General features: G+C 36.9%; 2 protein-coding genes and 1 long non-coding RNA gene across 4 annotated transcripts in view; 1 reads left to right on the forward strand and 2 right to left on the reverse strand.

Annotated features, from left to right (window-relative positions):
• Positions 1-1,084: 1,084 nt before the first annotated feature.
• Positions 1,085-4,223, reverse strand: LOC309504386 (proteinase-activated receptor 4). The gene is made up of 2 exons (XM_082177454.1): positions 3,888-4,223; positions 1,085-3,106 (listed from the first exon to the last, which is right to left on the reverse strand). Exons 1-2 carry the CDS (start codon positions 3,991-3,993, stop codon positions 2,115-2,117), a joined length of 1,098 nt encoding a protein of 365 aa, XP_082033580.1. The 5' UTR covers positions 3,994-4,223; the 3' UTR covers positions 1,085-2,114.
• Positions 4,224-7,636: 3,413 nt separating this feature from the next.
• Positions 7,637-24,296, forward strand: part of rnf130 (ring finger protein 130) — a 50,048-nt gene continuing 33,388 nt past the window's right edge. For both annotated transcript variants that reach the window (XM_082178563.1, XM_082178562.1), the window contains exons 1-2: positions 7,637-7,795; positions 8,125-8,542. In XM_082178563.1, the coding sequence (XP_082034689.1) occupies positions 8,269-8,542 (274 nt within the window). In that variant the 5' untranslated portion in view covers positions 7,637-7,795; positions 8,125-8,268. The remainder of the gene's footprint in view (positions 7,796-8,124; positions 8,543-24,296) is intronic.
• On the reverse strand, positions 11,595-16,702 carry LOC309505236. Its single transcript, XR_014208374.1, has 2 exons — positions 16,582-16,702; positions 11,595-15,465 (listed from the first exon to the last, which is right to left on the reverse strand). It is a non-coding gene; the product is annotated as an uncharacterized lncRNA (long non-coding RNA).

Consider the following 24,296-nt stretch of genomic DNA (forward strand, 5'->3'; position numbering starts at 1 on the left):
TGTATTCAAGCCTTATGTTGAATTGCCTTCTTTGTTTTTGACAAAAAAAGTTTCAATGGCTATTATTTATCCATCTCACCTGTTCCTTGCCTTTGTGTGGCCTGCACGTGATATAATACTGGACCTAGAAGAGATAAATAATCAATATACCAGCCTTTCGTCCCTCCTCCTCAACCAGGGGAATCGCTTCAAGGACCTCACCAGTGAGCTTTTGGACTATGCCCATCTTACACACTACCCTGACCTCAACTAAGAGTTGGTGGAGCGTGTCTAAAGGCTGTAATGTATCAGCCTTTGTAGAAGGAGCTAATGTAGAAGTCAAACAATGTGCCATTGAATTATTGCAGTCTGATTGCAAATAAACCACAGCACAGAATCAGTTCAACTGTCAGTTTTGATTTGGCAAGATATTTCATGTTTCTCCTTTTTTGTTTCTGCTGCTTTCAACAGTGACAGGACAAAGCGAGCATACAGTAGAAAGATGGTTCGAACACAAAGACACGAGGAAGAATGAAATCAAAGGACACATTAACTGTGGTCTTACAAACCAGACATACATGCTCATCTGTGTGTGTTTATGTACAGTATATAATAATGTACACTCTTGTATTTGCCTACAGTATATGCCGGTCTATAGGTTTAACCTTTCAGAGAGGTAGACTGTTTTAGAAGCATACATAACATTCCTTACTCGTGCTTTATCATTCTATTGTGTCTGTGATGAACATACAATATCTGCACTATATGCCTATAGCTTTCAAAGGGACTTTTACTTCAGGGGTGAAAGACCCCATTATCTGCATTTATGTTTACATGATTTGTAATTAAAAAAAAGTACTAATTTTACCATTTATTTTCATAGTTTTGCTCCATCACTATTCAATAAAAAAATTGTTTTGATCATTGTACATTCAAATACTGTAATCAAACATATATAATGTGTGACATACTGTAGTTTTTCAATTTTCAATTAATTCTCAGTCATATCAAGGTGTTTAAATGTATCCACTATATTAGTATTGTCCACTAAATGGAGTACAAGGAGCATATCAATTAAGGTAAGCAAGGCAACATAATCATGAAATATTGTTTCATCAGCGCATTTATTGTCATTTTAATGTTGACATATAAAGGTAATTGGAGGGAGGAATACTTTCTCAAAGCAAAACAAATTAAAACATTTCACAAGAACAGATTTGTCAGGTTTTGTATTATAAAACAATAGATATGCTGTTCAAATACATTCAAATATACATTTTTGGTAGTCCATAGTTACTGTCATAAATAAATACAAATCAGCAGTTCATGACATAAGAGCTAAATATGGTTGAGATGTGGTTCTGTACTTCCTGCTTACAGACATGCACATACACAAAGAAACTATTATTTCTTATGCATGCTTCTATAGCAGAAAACAGGCTTAAAAAAGGCATTTGCTATTCAATGGTTTATACTATACAGCACAATTGTATACAATGCTATACTGTATAATTCATGGTTGAAATGTACATTACATTTTGCCTTTCACTGTTTAAATCCATTAAATGTATTCAGTTTTTAGTTCACAGTTTGTAATATAATAGAACACTTTCAATATGTACAATTCTAAAATTCTAACCCAATTTTGGTGAATCTTTCAAGCAGACTTTGGCTTTAATTCACACTGTCCCCTGATTTTTTAAAGACAGTATAAAACTGAGTTTTCCAACATTATTAATCCATCCATCAGGCCATGGAGACTGTTGAGTTGTCTTGAATATCTCTACAAAGAGCATTTACAAATTTTAGATTCAAACATGCAGTGTGCCTTCATGCAAGAAACTTGAAATGTTTTGAAATACATCTATTTGTCTCTAATGTCTAAAGGAAAGAAAAAAGGAAATGGAATTAATATCTCCCCATTCCAGTTTTTCCTGTGCAATTCAAGCTAATCTTAAGTTACTTTCACACGGATAGGCAGACTGACAGATGGATGGACAGATAGACAGAGGCTCTATATAGTATTAGTCATTCAATACGCCCTAGAATTATTTTTAAGTTATTTAGCCTAGTATCTTCTGATTTCCATAACTGTAATGCTAACCTCACGATCAAGCTTTTTCTCCATTTAAGGATCATTCAGTCCTACTCATCTTTGATAGTAAGGTCATCTTTGTCCTGGATTCTGAGGAGGACTCCGAATCAGACCCAGAACACCTTAGAGCCTCCCTTAACCTATTTCTGAAATCCTTAGACACATAATAAAAGATGAAAGGATCGATGCAGCTGTTGAAGGTGCTGAGAGACAAAGTGATCAGGTATGGAACATAAAGGTCATTATTGACGAAGTCTGATTTGGAGTAATGCAACAGCAAGAGAACGTTGCTAGGCAATAAGCAAACAATAAAAACCGTCAACATCAGCACAGTTACTCTAATTGCATGAGCAAAACGCTGGCCTTCAGCCATAAGGGTGTGTAACACTGCAGAATAGCAGAACAGCACAACCAACAGTGGAAGCAGAAAGCAGAGGGAGAAGAGAGTAGCAAAGTACGGCAGGAAGTACTTTTCCTGCTCTTCTAAAGGCAGTGCATCATGGCAGGTTGTTATTGAAAGATTCTTTATGTTATAAGACTGTTTTGAGGCTAACAAGGGCACAGCAGCAGCTGCAACTACTATCCAAACAAAAACACTCATATAGATTGAGTTCTTGTTACTACGAAATGTCTTGGCACCGAAAGGGTGAACGAGAGCTACATAGCGATCCACAGCGATCAGTGCCAGACATACCACTGAGCCGTACATGTTTCCATAGAAGAGCGCTATTACAATTCGACAGAATGGTTCTCCAAATGTCCAGTTGTTGCCTAGGAAGTGGTAGACAATACGAAAGGGGAGCACCAGCAGTAGCAGAAGATCACAGGTGGTGAGGTTGATCAGCAGAATGGTGGAAGGGAGCTTTTTGGTTCGCAGGACCAGCAACCAGAGGGCTAATGTGTTTGTGGGAAACCCGATGACAAAGGCGAAGAGGCAGAGAAGAGGAACCACTAGTTCAGTCCTATAGCTCTGGATCTGCTCCTTATGCTGGTCTGGAAGTGTACCATTCCTCACAACAAAGCCCCTCCCCACTGAGAAACAGAATAACAGAAAATACATACTCATTTAATCACAATAGCTCAACCCAGAAAGCAATCACAAGCATAACTACTAAGTGAATGCTATGTGCAGTCCAGTCAAATAGACATTATTGGTCTCTACACCCTGTTTAAAAGGAAAATCTAAATTATGTCATCATTTACTCACCCTCAAGTTGTTTCTAAACCTGTATGAGTTTCTTTGTTCTATTGAACACAAAATAAGATAGTTTAAAGAATGTTTGAAACTAAACAGCTACTGTATGAAAGTAAATGGGGACCAGAAACTGATTGCTACTAACACTCTTCAGAATATCTTCTTTTGTGTTCAACAGAACAAATAAACTCATACAGGTTTAGATCAACTTGAGAGTGAGTAAATGATGACAGAATTGATATGTGAACTGTTCCCTCAAGTTTTATTTATTATTCAGTTTAATCTGAAGCAGCCTACACTGCACGATGCAAGAATCTGCTCAAACCTAGATGTGTTATGACTAAATGTGACTGAATCTCATGTCTGTGCATGTTTCAGCACACATTACACCCGGCCCACATTTTATTGAAATATGCTGTGTTGACCTAAATGATCTTTTGTGAAAATCAAGACAAAATCTCAGTAATAATGACGCTTATTTAGAATTTAGATTACTGTAGCTATATAATCTTTTCTGTTAGCCTATATTTTTGACAGAAAGGTCAACACACCAAAGTCACAGACAATCAAAACACAATGTTAATCTTAAAGTTAATAATATAATGAGAAAATACTTACTGGGAACACTTCTGTTGGAGCTGTTCACCTCTAAAGCTGAGGAGATGTGAAGCACAATGAGAAGGAGATGGAGAAAAAGCAATCGAGAAATTACAAAAAATGTCATTGTGCTGAAAAACGTGTCTTAAAAGTTTGAAGTATTTTTTAAGGCTGAAAGAGACTATCTCTTTCCTCCCTTTAGTTTGTTCTCGAGTTCTATTAAAAGGTTTTTCAGCTTGTAGATACCGGTCCAGTCCGCTCTCTTTACCGGTTCTTTTTTTTTTTTTTCAGCGTTTGTCACTGTTGAAAAAAAAAAAAAGAAAGAAAGAAAGTTGTTTTAATAGTTTTGCTGTCTTGGGGGATTTCTCACCCCGCCTCCTCTTGAGTTTAGACCAATCAATGAGTTTCTCTCAGTCGTTCCTCTCTCTGTTTCTGAAGATGGTAAACAGATGTGATCTCCTGTTTACATGTTTCCCTCCTGCTCTACCTCTTCCTCATATGGGAATAGTATAGGTTGTTTGAGAAAAAAGATTTCCTGATTTCATAATGATAACAAAAAAAAGTAAAAAAAAAAAAAAAAAAAAAAATTTTTTTTTATATGTTCAGTATTTAAAACCAAATGGTTTCATGGTGATAGTTTTAGTGATGTAAAGAAGTCTAGAGATGCCTGCATTTGTTAAGCCATTTAGTGGACAAAAAGTTAAACAGTATAACAATTCTGAAATGTCTTACCCATGACAGCACCACTGTACTAAACAGGAAGAGATAGGCCGTACTGGGAGGAAATGAAATAGTGGGGGTTGTTGGTAAAAAGAAGGTGGCCTACTTTACCCACAACATGCATTGACCTTTCTTAGATCCTTTAAAAGAGAAAGAGAGAGAGGGAACATAATAACAGTTTGTTCTATTAAAACTAAAGGTTAATTTTATAATAACTGCATGCCATTAATAACAATAAGAAAGATTATTGCATTAAATAATGGTAAAAAAGATTGTGCATTCAAAGTCATTAATTCCTCATTTGTTTTTTAATGACTTTTTAATGACTAAAGATTTGCCTTCACTATCACTTCACTTGAAGTATTAGTTTTGTCTTTCATCAAAAAAAATAAAAAAATAACCGCAATAATAACAGTAATTTTCTGTTCATGTGTAGGCCTATGCATGATTCCCTCCATACCACTAAATAACCTTTATTTAAGAGTGTAGATGTAGACAGTGAGCTCTAGAGGGCGCAACGATTGCACTCTTGACCTGCAAGATTAACATCATTATAGTTGAGACGTCATTTCACAATAATAATAATAATAATAATAATACACAGAACAGTTGTTCAGTCCTAGTTTGTTTCCACCCTCTTTACACATTAGGCTCATTTGAGATCTTGAGAAGTTAAATCTTGTGAAACTGAAGAAATATGAAAAGGAGATAGGAAAGAATTACATGCATATGAATGATAATTAGACATGACACTAAGTGTATTCTTTTTTCCCCTTATAATAATTCAAGTGCCTTGTTTATTCCTATGCAACTCAACTGTTAGTTTCAGTTTTCCATCGTATCGACCATGTCATCAAAACGAGCATGTCATGTATCAGTCTGTACATCAGCTGTGTTCACTATCACAGTCTTACAGCAACCCGCCATTGTTCTCAAGTTGGAATGATAATGCAAAACAGAGTAAAACATTTTTATTTAAGAATAGGTAGAGAAAAATATAGAAATGTACTGGGATAATGAATAAAAATCCTGAACCATGCATTCTCTGATGCTGAAGAAACATAATTTTCATTTTCACCAACTTCATAAGTAGCTAGGCTATAAAGTAGAAAAAATCTTAATAGGCTAATACATAACGTAATCTGTATATGCAGGAAGAATACATTCCTTGTTAATGGAAACAAAGATAAAAATAAATATTTTTTAAGTTCACATTTCAGGGGGAATTCTGTAGGAAATATGCTGTTTGATTTAAAAGCATGCTAGTAGTTGATGAAATGACACTGAACAACAAAGTTGTTTTTATGATTTATTGTAATGTAGGATTATATGGCCTCCACTAGAGAGAGCCAGAGATCTGATGAGTGATAATTATATTCAACGGATCAGCTAAAAACCGATCTCTACAATTATTAAGCTACAATAAATTGTGTAGTGGGCAAATAAAGGTAATTGTTTAAAGGTGAACATAGGACAATAAAGAGGAAAAAAATGATGGATTCATGTATCTCCTGGTGTTTGTCAAGATTACAGATTTGTTTGTTATATTGTGCATTAAAGAAAAGAAAAGAAAAGAAAAGAAAATATTTTTTTCAGGATTCTTTGATTAATAGAAAGTTCAAAACAGCATTTATTTGAAATATAATCTTTTGTAACATTATACATGTCTTTATTGTAACTTTTGATCAATTTAACTTATCCTTGATGAATAAAAGTATTGAATTAATTCATTTATCCCCCCCCCCCCCCCTGAAATTCTTACTGACCCCAAGCTTTGTGTTTAGTGTTACGGTAGTGTTTAATGTTACAAAATATTTCAATTTCAGATAAATGCTGTTCTTTTGAACTTTCTATTCATCAAAGAATCCTGAAATGAAAATGTAAATAACTGTTTTCAACATTGATAATAAATGTTTCTTAAGCAGCAAATCAGCATATAAGAATGATTTCTGAAGAATCATGTGACACTGAAGATTGGAATAGCCTATATGAAGAGTTCAGATGCAAGTGCCATCTGAAATTTTCTTCTAGAATTATCATTTTTATCAAGCCCGTATATTTAAGTTCAGTAATTTCACTTAAATGACAATTAATAGGTCATTTTCATTGCCATTTAAGTGAAATTACTGAACTTAAATATACAAGCTTGATAAAAATGATCATTCTAGAAGAAAATTTCAGATGGCACTTAGAGGCTTTTGCATCTGAACTCTTTATATATATATAATGTTACTTATAGGCAACATTTTTCAATAAGGATTCATTTAACAATTACTTAACTACATTAGTTATCAATAACCAAGATTAATAAATGATGTAGAAGTATTACCCATTGTTTGTTAGTTCAAGTGATTAAAAAAATTACGAATACATTTTTAAAAACAAGTTTTATCTGTTAATGCACTTTGAACTAACATAAATAAACAATAAATAATAGCATTTTTATTAACTAAATCATTAAACACAAAACACACAAAAAAATAGCCTATTGCTTATTGTTGATTTATGTTAAAACTAATGCATTAATGTTATCAAATGAGACATTATTGTAAAGTGTTACCGTTACTTATTTAAAATTGTGCTCTGGGTTTTCGCAAGAGTAGCCGCTGAGATGTTTATGTAGTCATGTCAATTTATGTAAGAGAATCATTCATCTTTATAGAACAATACATTAACAATATACCTTTATATGATGCTATCAGATATGGAAGTTGCCTCTGTATTATTATGACATCATCGGTAATGTAGCCTATTATGCTTTACATTCATCTTTGCTTACATGCTTACATAAACAGCATCTTTCAGAAGAGCAAACTGAAATAAAACAGCTCTGGTCATGCAATGTAAAAAATTTACAAAACATAAAATACATAACTCTTTGTAAACTCTAGACCTGTAAAATAAAAAAAGTACGGCCTCGAATGCTGCCACTTGTATTAAATGAGTGATTAAGGCCCAGCATACGCATTTTGAGATGATGGTGATGATGTGGCCCCGTCCTTCAGTGGGAGGCACTGATCTGATCTCACCGTGCGAGAGACACGCTGCTTCGCGCATGCGCAGACGCGTACGATTCAGTGTTCGCGACCAGGAAAAAAGCAGATCAGCAACACATTGGTCTGCCTATGGCCGAACGAGCCACGGCTCTGAAATATTACAACAAAGAGAGAGTTTGACTGAAAAGAATACAGGTGGAAGCGACCGAGCAGGTAAGATATCTCGCCATAACCCTTTTTACTGAATGAAAATCTCAGCGTGTGAGGAAAGGAGTTTTTGTTTCATAGCTGTCCCTGTCAGGGCTGGTTGCACGAACAAAGCAGTCCTGGCACCAGAAAAGGCACATTTGTTGCCTTTTAACAGTCGTTAAATGTCAATTTACTAGTTATAGGGCCTGTTGACGAGGCTACTTAACGGCCTTTAATAAAAGCAAACTGTGTTTATTATACGGACTCAAGCCTCTCTAATTAAATCTACGCGTTTTGTTGTCATTGCTAAATCAGTACCGTCGACTAATCTATCTACCCTTTCTTTCTGTCAGGGGAAGCCACGCATGGCTCACCATATGGACGTTGTGTCTTGAGAGGAGGACAGTATGTTTACATGAGGGCTCTAGAGACAGAGCGCTGACCGTTGAAAGAATCGCAGAGTCGGGTTGCGTTGATCGGTGAAGACATTGCCGAAGATGCTGAAGAGATTGGCCGCGCCGGCGTCATGCAGCAGCTGCCTTCTCGCCTTCCTCCTTGCCTTCGTCTCGCCCAGGTGTACGCAGTCTATCGGTGCCGACAAAACTATGGTGAACAAGGAGGATTATTATAGCGCCACAGTCAACGCCACCGTTTTGGACCATAAAGGCAATCCTCAACATTTGGTGACGAAGAATGACGGGCGGTACGGGCAGAATTCGCCTAAAACAGAGGCGAAGGGGATCGTGATCGCACCTGCTGCTGTTAATGGGGGTGAGTGTGTATGTATGTGCATTGATATTTTAAACAGGTGTTAAAAAAATATTCCACCAGAACAGATGCTCTATCTCTTCACTTATCAAGGTTATCATCAATAACTGTCTCCTAAATAATAATCCTTTTTGGGGGGAAGCATCTTAAAGCAAAGTTGGTTTGATATTGTACGCAATTGTTCGTGGTTTGCAAAAATGCGTCCCCTTTTCAAATATGTTCAAATCAATTCTGCTTTATGAAATAACTATTTTGGAAGTAATTGTGGACTTGCAGATCAGAAGCTTCCTGTGATATTTGTCAACTTCACATGTTGTCATGTAATATCTATACTGTGTGCAGTGTGCACAACAGAGTAACATGATGTTGAATATTTATTATATATATATATATATGAGTTCAGATACAAAAGCCTCTAAATGCCATCTGAAATGTTCTTCTAGAATGATCATTTTTATCAAGCTCGTATATTTAAGTTCAGTAGTTTCACTTAAATGACAATTAATTGGTCATTTTCATTGCTATTTAAGTGAAATTACTGAACTTAAATATACGAGCTTGATAAAAATGATCATTCAAGAAGAAAATTTCAGATGGCATATATATATACGAAGTAGTAAATATTCAACATCATTGATGTTACTCTGTTGAGCACAGAAGTATAATTTATAATACAATAATTTATTATAATATAAATTATTATAATACTTTTTTTTTTGCTACACCTGATTGAGATTGTTACCCTTTCAGCTACCTATGTAGCAGTATAGCACTCTGAGATATTCAGGTGCCCTGTTTTGGCTGATTCTCCTGCAATGATGACTCCGTAAACAGAACTGTACACCATTTATACGATAAACATAACCTCCCCTGAAGAGGCCCTGCACCGCTGTGTGCTCTGTTCTGAAATTCAGTGACGTAGGGGATAAGGGGCACAAGTGTGACTTGCTTTGTTTCATCTGCACTAAATTACAGCTCTTGTGTCTCAGAGTATATGTTAGGTGCCCTGCTTTGATGCCAAACGGTGTTGCACAATTGCTTTGCAAACTTGTTTAATCACAGTATCATGCATACTTGTAACCCCAAAGTTGCTTTTTGCAGTGCCATGGCTGCTGTCTGTGGATTGTATTTATCAACAATCTCCCATTTGTTTTTCAGCTGACATATTTTAGGTCATAGGTTCATCTCCTTCACACTTGTTATTCAAAATTTTGCTGAATCATTTAGTTTTTGCTAGATCTTCCTGCATGTATTGAATGGCTTAAGGGAAGTGCAGTATCTATAATCATTCTTAGGCTGGCTGGTGTCGTCTTCCGGTATTCGGATGTATTCTCTCTCTCTCTCTCTCTCTCTCTCTCTCTCTCTCTCTCTCTCTCTCTCTCTCTCTCTCTCTCTCTCTCTCTCTCTCTCTCTCTCTCTCTAACCCAGTTGTCCTCTTATACTGTGCTTGTTCAGGTTACAGGATGCTCAGAAATCACCAGAAATCCTTGAGACTGAGATTCTCTGTAAATCAATATTTATACAGTAGCACCATTAGAATGCTTATTGAGGTGCAGGGCACTTTGACTTGGTTTAGCCATTGTGGTAAGACTAAAGAAGATGAATAGGCTATGTCAATGGCAACCGTTGCAGTCAAGGGATCTTTACTGCTGATCACATATTTTAAGTTCTGTTTTCAAGCCTTGATTTTGATGACTTCAGCAGGGCAATTTTCTAAGTCTCGTGTCCATCCCTCATTGTACCAATTTTCAGCTTACATGCTGTTAGTTAACCTACTGTGTTGAATTTACCCAAGGCAGTTGTCTGACCTGCTGGTCATTATTCCAGTGAACCCAGTGGAGGTCATTAATCCTGATCCAGTCAGGAGCTGGAAAAGGGACACCAGGCTATATATTTAATATGAATTATGTTCTCAAGGACATTAGCACATCCATTCCCCTGTTTGCAGTGAGAGAAGAAAGACAATAGCCAAAGGAGACACATGCTTCTTTTATTGCCATCTCAATTGGATCTGAGGCAAGGTAATGATTCTTAGTAGAAGATTGTGTATAAAGAGAGCAGAGTACTGACATAAAACAGTAACACCCACTTCCTCTGTTACTCTAATCACTGTCAGGTCAGGATTAGGGATTGTAACGATTAGGCCTAATCGACAGTCGACTCATTGTCGATCATAATTTAATCGCTAAAACGTATCGATGGTCGATTAAGCAGGATTAATTAAGCATTAGAGTGCTTAAGCCGCCTTTTCACTGCACACGACATTCGCGTATGATTGTCGCGTTTCGCCTTAGCGGCAGTTGTGCGGAACTTTGAAATTGGTCGTGAAGCAACCGTACCCTCGGCTTATTCACCATGGTAAAATGAATGATTTTAATGAATGTCATGCATGTATGAATATATCCACACAAAACAATGACCCTCAATACATCTAGAATAAAAACATAGTAGATTTTATAGAGCTAATCAACATAAATATTGATTTGATAATTATAAAGTAACTATTTCTGCCATAATTATTCTGCCATTTTGCAGAAATAGTGTTTACAGAATAACGTTAAAGTGTTAAAAATAAATATTTGTAATTCTAGCTTCGCACTCATAGTTTTGATTGGAATAGATCACATCCAGTCGGCCGGTCGCATACGGTCTAGCTGCAGAAGTTCAAATATTTCAACACATCTAAAATTTCCTTATACGCATATGATTGGAACTCCACACAGCTCCCGTACTACTCTCTATTGGAAATGAATGACTTCCGGTCCAACGGCTGTCGTGTGCAGTGGAAAGGCGGCATTAGTGTTGAGGTACATGCGGCTCATGCGCAGAAAGCATGCAGCAGCACAGCGTGCCGTGGTTACATATTCTAAATGTATTAATGTCTTCAAGATAATTAATCAAGGGAAGAGTCCAAAAAACCCTCCAAACAAGTGATTTTAATGAACATGAAGTACTTGCATGTGTAAACGCCACAATAAAAGTACATAGAATAAACTAGTCAGGTACCTTATTTTTCCGAATATAAGACAGTGTTTTTTAGTTTTTTTTTAGATACATCTGAAAAAATTGGGTCGTTTTATATGGGTCTAGATTTTTACGTCAATAATACACCCGCAACAACAGGGAGCGCCACATATGTTTAAAACGAGTGTGCCCCCCAGGACTGATAAATGCGGTGGAGTCATCAAACAACTCTAATTAAGCAGCCAAGAAATCTTCTTATAATCAGGGTCGTCTTGTATTCGGAACAATACAGAAGATCCTGGTTGATAAGTGCTGATCTTCCAGCGGACAGCTTTATTTCAGCTGTCCGCTGCTATTCTATGACGCACTGTAAATCAAGACGTTTAACCTGAGCGATCAAATCAATCCAAGTGCACTCCAGCTGTAAAAGTAAACAGTGTCCGATTGTAACACGATCCCGGAAGTCCTATAGATTTAGCCAAACAGCATGTCATGTCACTCCGTGATCTACGCATTCTTATGTTGTGTTTGGGCTCATTTGAGACCACCGGCTCTCAATGAAGATATGAGATCTACTATGGTTTACTAATGTTTCACAAAGTTAAATAAAAAGGTTGTGCAAAAGCATCATGGGTATACTTTTTACATGTCCATCAGCAGTGCTTTTTCATACAAATACTTGTAGTTTAGTCTCTAACTGAAACAAACATGCTTGTTGTATTCTGCAAGTTGAGACCTTTTCAACGATATATGACACAAGTCTATCTGTATGATGATTTTACAGATCGCATTTTCATGTAAAGCAGTTACTTTTTTTATGCTATGAAAATAGAGCACTTCTAGGGGCCGTTCACACAGAACACGTTTTTCCATTCCACTGCGCTACTAGACGGACTGGCAATACCGTTGCACTCACGTCTTTTGCAGCTTCTCGCGCATGACACAGCGTTATAAAACAAAAACAAAAAACAAAAGCAAAGTTTCAGCAAAGTTAAGAGGACTTAAGTGATGGTCATATTCACTGTAAAGCTAAGCTACTAAGCTTAAACGACACCTATTTTGTGTTGGTTAAGCAAGTGGTTGTAAAGTAACGTGATAACATATAGTAGTAGCGCCCCGCTTTCGGGTTTAAGAGGTTAAGATGAACAATTAATTGATTGATTGATCGTTCATTTAAACGATCGATTATGGGAATTTTTGGAAACTGACATCTATATAGTCAGGATGCTCTCTTTGTCTTTCTCTCTCTCTCTCTCTCTCTCTCTCTCTCTCTCTCTCTCTCTCTCTCTCTCTCTCTCTCTCTCTCTCTCTCTCTCTCTCTCTCTCTCTGAGGATGGCTGCATTTGTGATTTCACTCTAGCATAATTATTCCTGAGTGGTTCAGTACTACAGATCAGCTGACCAAGAATATTCTCTTAAAGAAAGGAATGTCTGGGATGTTACTGCTCTCAGCTGCATACATTTAAAGAGGAAGGGTGGTGGGTATGGACTTAAAGCTTGTCACATAGCCTAGTCTTTTGGAGTGACAGCCATGTTAAATAACACTGATTAAACTGACCATGAATAAAGTCTCGCCCTATTTTTTAGTTTTTCTATCTAATATACATCACAATAGGGAAGAAAAGTCAAATTTTCTGGGTCATGCTGACATTCAATTTGTATGTATTTGTGTAAGAGTCCCCAATCAGTAGAGCATTTGTGAGTAGATGTCTCATTACCGTTACTGCAGCATAAACTCCGGTATACTCCGGTATAACTCCGGTGAGCTCTTCAAATGGGTTTGACAGTCTAATGCTGTGACGTGTGAGTGAGGCTGAGAGTGTGCATGTGCACACGCACCATCTGACTGGCACCACTCATGTTACATCAAGCATACTCCAATGTATATTTGCACCTTTGTTTTTTTTTTTAGTAATTTTTTACTTTTAATTGCTTTTCTGTCACTATCTTGTCATTGGTTGAGCAGAATGACCACAATTACTCTTGAAAATGTGCACATCATGATTCATGCATGTTTAATATTTATATACAAACTGCTATAAATGTGATTGTTCCAATTTGTTCATGCTGCAATTAAAAACAATACTAGCCCTACATTTAAGAATGTTCGGACAAACCATAAGATTGTGCAGTATTTTTGCCGTGCAGTAATTTAGTCACTTAATGCCTCAGTGAGCCTGTCTCACACAGAAAAAAACAAGCAGCTCATTGCTTCCTGTTTGACTGCTTCAAGATTATATTTCCTCAGGAGACCTCAGTGTATTCGCCTGACCTCTGTTTATCTCTCCTCCTGTGTCTCAGAGAGCTTACCAGTGGCTCGTCAGTCTAAACAAGGTGGTGAGCACAAAAAGATTCTCTTGCTTTTAGGTCTTCCTATAGAAAGGGAGAAAATGAGAAAAAGACAGAAGGTGTGCAGGGTTTTGTGGATCTTTCGCTCTATACTCTCAGTTTCTCCACCAGCTGCTGCCATCATTAGGGGTCTGGCAACAAAACAAACCACACTCAGCTAATGGGTAGTGAGACAGAAAATCACCTGCCAATATGCAGAGGTAACTTGGCGTCCAATAAATGTCAGTCCAGCAAAGCCCCAAATCAGACATTAACCATCAAGCCAAAGAGATAGCAGCCTCAATCAAGACTGTGGCCAGTGGGAGGTGATGAATATTTGTAGTGATAAACATCCTGTAGCATGATTCCAAGTGTGAAGCGATTTATGACGCTTGAACAAGCCCAAATGGTAACAAATGACCCTAACATAAGGGCTAATTAGATTCCCTCCTGGTCCTGCACATGACAAGGTGGCCAATGGGTAAGTAACTCAATGGTCCATCTTTATCAAGTAGGCTAATTGATTCAGTACTGATTTTAGTTTAAATAGTTTGCTACTTCTGTACTTGTTTCATTCTCATATGGTTTTTATTTTACCTTTTTAATATATATATTTTTTCATGCTGTAATAGGAGTGTAATCTACCAGTCACATATATTGGATATTAATAAAAATATGAATGCTGCAGTTTTCATACAATTATAAGATTTGATTGAAGTGTTTCAGCATGTGTTGTCAAAAAATGTTAATTTATTCCCTGCTGTCCTACTTAAAGCCAAATGTAAGTGCATGAAAAAATGGTAACCTAAAATTTTAAACCCCTAAATTAACTGGTCACAAAGTCATGTTTTTATGGGTTCAATCTGGTAGAAATAGCTCTGTAAGTTAACACTTGCAGGTTACTTATGAGAGGTTCCTGATGTATCATGTGATGTGTAAACAGTCGATTGATTTGCTACTACCCAAGGAAGAACAGGAAAATCCATTTGTAAAAAGAAACAGATGAAAGAACAGACAGGAACCATGTGCCATATGCTTCTAATTGATCCAGGCAGGAAATGTGAGCTGGAGTAATGTTGGGACATTGATTGCAGTGGTGTTGTTGTCATATGAAGTGAGGTTGGAGATGGTCAGTAGGGTTAAGGAAGCAAATTGCCAGCCTGTTTTTCTTAATACCCATGATTTTCCTCTGTGTGGGTGCATGTGAGTTTGTAATGTATTCTTATTTGAGATGAACACGATGTTAGGAGACGGGCTGCTGAGAATCAAATTAGTGTCGTGTCTGAATGTAGTTTGTAAAGATTTACTGTAAACTTGGTTTATATTCACACAAATACTTAATGGGTTTTGTTCCTCTTCTGAAAATGTCTGAACTCTGAAATAGCATTTTAGATTGTGTGTTTTAAAGAAGCACTTTAAATCATCCCTTGAATGTCTCAATGATGAAGTTGAAACATTTTCAAGGTTTTCATTTTTATTTTCATTTTTCATCAACATTTTCTGAATCACAGGTTATTTGCTTTTGCAAGTACTAGGAAAGACTCTTGGAGAAGGCACAGGTTGCACATATTTTACTTCCTTGTTTTTGTCCCTTGGGTGTTACTAGCTTATTCACAAAGAAGCACTTAAAGGTGCTCTAAGTGATGCGACGCGTTTTTTAGGCCCAAGCATTTTTTGTCACATACAGCAAACATCTCCTCACTATCCGCTAGCTGCCTGTCCCCTGAACACACTGTAAAAAAAAAACGCGGTCTCTCTAGACACCACAGGCTCCACAAACGGCAACAAAAACAAACTGGGCTCACCCGCACCACGAAACACAACAAACAGTGCTCCAGCCAATCACCGACAAGAAGCATTGGAGGGTGGGGTTTGGGGGGTTAGTGCGCGTACACATGAAGGGGGTGTGTGGAGGAGAGAGAAGCATGAAGAGGGAAGTTTGAATTATGGCCGACACACGACCAAAGAGACGACGTTTCGATGAACAAATTGCAAAGAAGAGGGACAAGGATAAGGAATTTACATCAGAAAAACCTTCGAAAGGTGGCAAGAACTCCGCCGGCAGAAGGGCTTCCGATCCGACATAGTTGCTCTGTTTTTGCAGAACAGGTAAATCCATTTTTCTTTCTAAACTGACGTTCATGTTCGCCAAACCAACACAAGGATGTAATTAGCTAGAACTATGCAGTCAGCGTTAGCTTTGGTGAATACAACATATATGTTTCTAGCAGCGATCAATCTCTATTGTAAATGATCAAGCAAATTCACAGTAGGGCGACAATTTGTGTGAATGATTGTTTTCACCCACTGTTTGTTATGAATTTGAATGTTCATTTATAGGCTATTGACAACTTTGACTAAATTTGTTTACGCCGCCGCCGTTGTTTATGCTCACTGGGAAACGTGAAGCTAAAGTTATCTTGCTATTATTGCGTCCTTGTATGGGAGCTAACGTTATAGTTATAACCTCAGGTGGCAAAACGATTAAGATAATGTTTCTCTTTTTCTGCATTCTGTTCTGCAATATATAAAAGCATTTATCTAACTTGGTGACATTACACATTGAATGAAGTATCAGTAAAACTTAACTTTGTTTGTAGTGACTATTTTGACTTTCCTTTATGCCGGAAGGGAGGGGAGGAGGGAGGAGACGGGATGAGGAAGAGGGAGGGTCTAGCTAGCCTCCGTTTTGTTTGACAACAATTCGAATGTCAACAAGTAGTTACGACTCCCGGGATCGCTTAGAGCACCTTTAATGTCTGTCTGTCTGTGCGTTTAGAGTGAGACAAACCTGTGTAAAGCACAAAACATTAGAGGATGTTATTATGGAGCTGGCTTTAATAATTGAAACAATATTTTGAAGAAAACATGTTTTTTTTGTAGCATAAAAAAATAAATATTATTATAGATTTATAATATTATAGAGTATTTATAATATATAGCATTGACACAAATTTCATGATTTGATTCCATTCCGATTCACAAGCTTGCGATTCGATTAGGTACAGAACATGTCAATTTCTCTCAAGGAAAAAACATCTCAATAATTCTGTAAACTATACAGGGAAGCCTTTCAGTTTATGCATTTAAAAAATTTAAATTGTGCAGTTTTGAAATTTTATTCACGCATCAAATGAAAGCAACTTAGACTAAAAGATTGATTCTTGGGATTTAAGAATCGATATTGGTTTATCAAAATGAGTGTCAATTAAAATTGAGAAATGTATGTTTCAACACAGCCCTAATAATATAATATGTCCTAATTGGCAGTTTTGTTTTCACCCCTTGTTCGCTTCACTGTGATATATTCTATCTAATGTGATTTCACTCATTAGAAATTGTGAGTTTAATATATTAAGGATTTAAAGGATTTTTTCTCCCTCTCTCTAGCATGTCTTTACCTCTTAGCACTAAGCCTAGATAGCCAGAACAAAATACAGTAGATGTGATGTGACTTTGTCATGTGCACTTCTGTCAGGATTGACCTACATATCAGTCTAACAGCGATTTCTATTGTGGAGTTCTGCTGTGGATGAATGACTCTGCGTCTGTCTGAAAGCTTTTCCTAGAATTTGAAGTGTGCTTTATGTAATGTTGAAGTGATTAAAAGTACTCGTTGTTGATTAACCTGAAAATTTGTTCTAGTGTGATGCAAATATCACGCTCAGTTTCAGATCCAGCACAAGAACCGTTTGCCAGCTGTTCAGGTTTGCACAAACCAAGTCTCATCTCTCTTACTCCCACAGGGAGAGATGAGCGATACCTCACTGAGATATGGCTTATTTGTGACGTTTATCTGGTTGTAGTGCAGGTGGTCTGATGGAAGGATTTTGTTGCTTCTGCTGATGGTATCTAGCATTCCTAAGCTTGCACATGCCTGTCGTGGTTGTGCCGAGAATGTTAGAGGTGCAAAAACAAAGATACAAATGAGAGTAGTCTTGAAAAGAAGGCAGATGTGTTCTGCATATACTTGCATTTTATTTTATGTTTGAAACTATTTTCTTTCTTGTTGAGACTTGTAGATTATAAGTATCAGTTTTCAGTCTTTTAATATAATTCTGGCAAAGGTGAATTATACACCTTTTACAGGAAATAAATGTCGATGTTATGTACAGTATTCCAGTTTTACAAATTATATCTAGCTATTAATTCACATATTTAATCGTATTTAATGTTAGTGCCGTACAGAGTTGTATACCTGTACATTACATTTTATTTTTACTTAGTACATTTTATTGTTGGTGGAGCAGTGAAATAATGAAACTTTGACCTTTAGTTTAAGCTAAGTTAAGGCTAAGTTAACATATTTTATTTTTGTTCAATTCATATTTTCATTTATATTTGAAAAAAATAAATAAAGGCAAACCTTTTGTTGAAGACCCCTGGTTTAGATGACAAATAACTTCATGTTAATTTTATTCTTAAAGATAAGGCAGTGCAGATCAAGGGCACAGCAAATATCAAAATAGCAAAAATATCTCATTATTTTTGATAATTATTCTCTTTATTTTATTGTCCACAGTTGTTGACTTAATTATGTCTAATATAGCTTTATAAATATTCAATAATTAATGCTGATATGTCCCCTCTGCTTGGTGATGACAGACATGCCCCAGATACACAGGATCAATTTGATTTTAAAACTCACACTGATCAACTCTCATGCTCCACATCGTCTGATTAGAATTAATAGAGACATCGATTTCTAGGAAGCACATGTCCTCCAGCACTGCATTTAATTTGTGAAAAACATTATGCTCTGCCTAGCTATTGGACAAGATCCCGATGTTTCTGACAATCTGTTCTTTTCAGCTAATGATTGGTAGAAATGACCTAGTGTCAGATTGCTTGATTAGCCTCTGAACCAATGTTATTGGCTCTGGAAATGTTGGGCATTAACAACATTATGATAATATTTCATCATAATATTAGAAGTGTGCTGTGTTCTGATGTTGGTAATAATATTAATTTCTTTATTATAAACTGCATGGGTTTATTTTTCAGCTACATGGTGAGTTCCGATGTATACTAACAAAGCTTCTTAAAAGGATCGCATTTGGATGACTGTATTAACTTTTGACTCATGTTCTGCATTTGTAATTCTCTCCAATTTACTAGAGAGCAGAGTGAACATGTGAGAACATACATTTGAATGTTTTCTTGTTTTGCATTTAGTCCATTTAAATGATGATGATGCAATGATTTAATTTAAAACGAAAACGGCATTGCTCATTTCTCTTTTCTAAAAGATCAAACAAAACTTGATTTTACCAGCTTTTACTAAGATGGTAGCATCTTGTTGAGCCTGAACCTATTGGGAGATCTAACACGCTGAGTCATTAAATTCAAATAATTTCTGGTTGTGTATTAAGTACAGCAAGACTGAAAAGAGCACTTTAACAAGGAATTCTCACTGCTTTGACATATGACATGGAATTTAATCCATCTAAATTCTTCAGCATGACATCTTATTAAGATTACATTTACATTTGTGTGCACATTCCTGCACTTTTGCCCTAAATAGATCATGAATTATTCTAAAGGATAAGTCACAAATTACATCAGATTTTCCTTCCTGCAGATGGCTCCCTTTTGAAGAAAAGGGAAAGGAGAAAAAGATATGATAAAAATATAAATACTCTATATTGGATTGTATTTGGGTGTGTTCTGTGGGAGTTGCTTAATTACCATATGATGACCAGCCAAACGTATGGCATTGACGCTGATGAATTTCTCACATGGTTCTCTGACAGATGGAGAGTTTTGGCATTTTAAACAAATTGGATACAGTTTAAACAGGATATTTTTTTTTTGTCTCACATCAGTGGTCTTAATCTTTTCGACTGTATCCAATAATCATGTCATAATTAATTGTTATTCTTTTTGTGTAGAAAAAAAAGTATTTAATTAACAATGTAATATCAAAAATAGTAATAGTTTGGTGAGTCCTACCTAAATTATTAACATGTGATTGACTGCCTTTATTAAGCTCTACCTTTCCACCTTGTTACAGTTATTGAAAGGCAAAAATGTTCAAACAAGTAGTTTATTTATTTTATGGGAATTATAAGTAACTAAAAACCATTGTGTGGTCCTAAGTTAGCTAGCCCCAACTGAGTGACCGCTTAATTAAGGCTAATTTATTGGTTAAACCTGTTATTCATGGGTATATACTCCATTTTATCAATTGTATCAATATCATTTTGGGTATTTTAATGTTTATTTAAATGGTTATTGTTAGAAAATAACAATCATGCAAATTAGGGATTTCAATTTAAACAAATCCAACATTTTGGTCCAGGGGTTGCAAAACAGGGTTGCAACTTGCAAAAATTTCAAACTTCATTAAAAATGAATATAAAATGAAGATACTTTTCTTTGACCTCCTGAGGTTGACGATCAGCATTTTCTAAAGGTTCAATCTTTTTCACTGACCAGTCTTAAAACGAGGTTCATGCCCTAATTTGGACCATGGAAAGTGCTTTTTTTATTCCACAAGAAGAGAAATGGACTTCATATTCACAGTTTGAATATTTCCATGTCAAAGTTGAACTAAACTGTCCCGATTGTTTCACGTGTTCTTGCTTTATCACTAAGTTTTTGGAATGTCAGTTGCTCATTATATAACCTTAGAAAGTTCAAATAGAAGACCAGATTTCACCAGCTTTCCTTACGGACCCAAATATGCCCTCTCAGAGCTGATAACGCTGCAAAGTCAACGATGCACTATGCACCACCAACCTTGACCTTAAGGGACTTCCAGTACTAACAGCAATTACAGCACATTTAATTATTTAAACATTTTCAGTTAATAAACACGTTTTGATAAACGCAGTCATGAAATTAGGAATGACAAAATTAAAGTCTATATTTATCTTTTTATTGTGTTAACGGTTATTTTGTAGAAATAAAGCTCTGTGAATTAATTTCCACCTGTGAGCATTTGTTATTTTCTCTAGTCCATCTATGATGCATCATCAGGCTGTTTTTATGGTTTAATATCAGGTGATGTTTGGATTCATATTGCGACTCTATCTCAGCTCTATTCAGTATCTCAGCTGTAGGTCAGTTGCATGAATCATTCATGCTGATGCTAATATTATGGTGATGGGCCTACAATATTAGTTTGTGGACCAACATTATTAGCTTCTTGACTCCTCGTTGGTTGCTTCTCCACCCAGTAAACACACACACTCCCAAACACCAACATTATACCAGTGTTGATGCTGAAAACTGATGAATATTTGATTTTGCTTCATCTTCTTTGTCTTTGAGCGTGCCCGTGTGTGTGTGATCCTAATGGTAAAGAGATTTCTTTCCACAACCTCTCTTCTTGCATTTTTTGTGTTTAGTGCAGAAGTCTTGCTAGAATGCCTTGAGGGAAGGATGGTGGGTTTTGCTGGGGAGGTGGGCTTGGTGCTGAAACAAGCAAAAGCCTTCGTATTACCTTTTAAAGACAATCAATTATTGTGACCTGCTCTGCTTCCCTGTGGGGGTTCCAGCTCTCCTCGAGAGCGGGCCAGGCTGCTTCTACATTTGAGTCAGTGTTTGGAAGTGACATTAGTTTGCATAGCCCAACTCATAAGAGTGCCTCCATAACCTCCAGTGTCAATGGAGCAATCACATAAGAAGGCTGGCAAGCGGCCCCTGCATACTCTATTACATTACTAATGAGTTCAGTGGTGGCATGCTTTCAGTCCACAGATGTCATGGTGGTGAGTGTGTATTTCATTAGAAATGCAAAGTGAGGTTGCGTATAATAAGCACATCCTACTGACATTTCAGTGCATCCAATTGGATTTGTAGTTGATTCTTTGTTGATATCTTTAGGATTTAAAATGTTGATTTCTTTACATTCCTTTAGGAGTTTTTGCAAGTCAGATGTTATTGGTATATTATGTGTCATGTATTCATTTGTGAATGAGTACAAGGGCATAGCCTGTATTTGTTTGTTTAGATGTGTTGTGTTACACAACCCTTCAAAAGTTTTAGGTTGGTAAAAAAAAAATACAATGTTTTTAAAGAAGCCTCTTATTCTCACCCTGATTTATTTATTTTATAAAAAAAAATACAGTAACATAGTAATATTATGAAAGTATCTGTTTTTCCTTTAATGTGTATTCCTTAATATATTGCATTTTCAGCAATGTTCAGTGTCACATGATGCTTCAGAAATCATTCTAATATGCTGATGTGATGCTCATTTCTTATTGTCAGTCAGTTGTGATGCTTAATATTTTTGTGGAAACTGTGATATATATATATATATATATTCTATGATTAGTATTTGAAAAGAACAACATTTACAGTGGTGGTCAGAATTAATGGCACCCCTGGTAAATATGATCAAAAATGGCTGTAAAAAATAAATCTGCATTGTTTGTCCTTTTGATCTTTCATTAAAAAAAATGCACAACAATCTAACCTTTCATTGAAGTAAAATAATTGAAAGTGGGGAGGAAATCACATTATGAAATAAATGTTTTTCTCCAAAACACGTCGGCCACAATTATTGGCACCCCTAGATTTTTTTACGAGTAAAATATCTCTGAAGTATATTCCCATTAATATTTACCTTTATTTAGCACACCAGGGTGACTAGGAACATGAAATTGTCTAGCTATGACTTCTTGTTTCACAGGAGTTTAAATATGACAAATACACAAATAAAGGCCAAAATTGTTTAATCACCCATCACAATGAGTAAAACCAAAGAATATAGTTCTGATGTGCATCAAAAGATTGTTGAGCAACACAAGATAGAAAGTGGCTGTAAGAAAATAGCTAAAGAATTGAAAATCCCCATTTTGACCATCAGGGCAATAATTAAGAAGTTCCAATCAACTAAAGATGTTACGAATCTGCCAGGAAGAGGACGTGTGTAATATCAGGGATAGGCAACTCCGGTCCTGTGCTGCGTTCCAGTCCACTTTTAGGGCGCTTTCACACTGGCAGTTTAGTGCGGACCGGGGCACGGTTCGCATGAAAAATCGTTAATGTGAACGCTGTCATCGGACCCGGGTGCGCACTAGAGTACCGAACCCGAGACTAGCTGGAGGAGGTGGTCTGAGCTCGGTTGCTCCCGAACCGTGGTGCGGTTCGCGTTAATGTGCAAGCAACACGGACTCGGGTGCGCGCTTGTTCAGGAAGTATAGTATCCCGCGCATGCGTATCACTGTCGATATCATTGTTTGATTGCGTTTGCGATGACGTAAGATCACTGCAAACGCACCTGGGTTCGATACAATTAATTGAGTGTGAAACCAGACCAACGCTGCGGGAGGCGCCGGGAACTAGCGCACTCGGGTTCGGACCGCAGCAAACGAACCCAGTGGAAAAACGCCCTTAGACATGCACTCTCGAACTTCCCTAAGCACTTCCCCTCGGGGGAATCCCCACCGCCATTTTGAAGTGCGTTCCACTTCGTGAAGTTTAGATGGATAGACCCTCGTTCCCTCGATTTGGACAGAGAGAGCGAGTCTACTTCATATGTATACTTCAGGCACCTATATGTCCCACAATGCAGTACGATTGTGACGTCACCACAGATCTCGTCTAATCACCACCACAACAAACAACTCTATGATATATTAATTCAACTTTTTTTTTATTGAAAACAACCCAAAAAACCATATATACATTTGGATGCTGCATTAAACAAATTCTTAAAGGGAAAACAAATGTAAATAATAAATCAACTACATAGCTGATTCCAAGTGATCAAGGGCTTAGGACGTTCCAATTCAGCCCATTGCAGTTTCCGCCAGTAGTGGGCACTCGCAATGACGTACATCCGAGTGAACGAGACGGAGGGAAGTTAGCAAGTGAAGGGCATGACAATTTTGGACTGGAACGCAGCCCTGGAGGGCCGCTGTCCTGCAGAGTTTAGCTCCAACCCTAATTAAACACACCTGAACAAGGCAATCAATGTTTTCAGGATTACTAGATAGATACAGGCAGGTGTGTTTTTATCGGAGTTGCCTATCCCTGGTCTATATTGTCTTAATGCACGGTGAGAATGAAAGTTTGAGTGCCAAAGACTCTTCAAGGATCACAGATGTAGAATTGCAGAGATTACTTGAGTCTTGGGGGTCAGAGAGCCTAAAAAAAAAGATCAAACAATCCTTACACAACCACATGTTGTTTGGGAGGGTTTCAAGAAAAATCCTCCCCGCTCCTCCAAAAATAAACTCCAGCATATTCAGTTGTCAGACATGACTGGAACTTCAAAAGGGACTGGATTCTGTGGTCAGATGAAAAAAAAAGGGCTTTTTGGCCAGATGTGTTTGGTGCAAACAGGGATAAAAAGTACCCCATGCCTACGGTTAAATATACTGCTGGATCTTATATGTTGTGGGCCTATTTATTTTTTTGCTGGAGGTCCTGGACATCTTGTTCAGATGCATGGTATTATGGATTCTAGCAAATACCAACAGATAAAAAATCAAAACCTGACTGCCTTTTA

This window comes from Leuciscus leuciscus (genome assembly GCF_965113295.1).
Source record: "Leuciscus leuciscus genome assembly, chromosome: 8".
In the NCBI taxonomy this organism is placed as follows: Eukaryota; Metazoa; Chordata; class Actinopteri; order Cypriniformes; family Leuciscidae; genus Leuciscus; species Leuciscus leuciscus.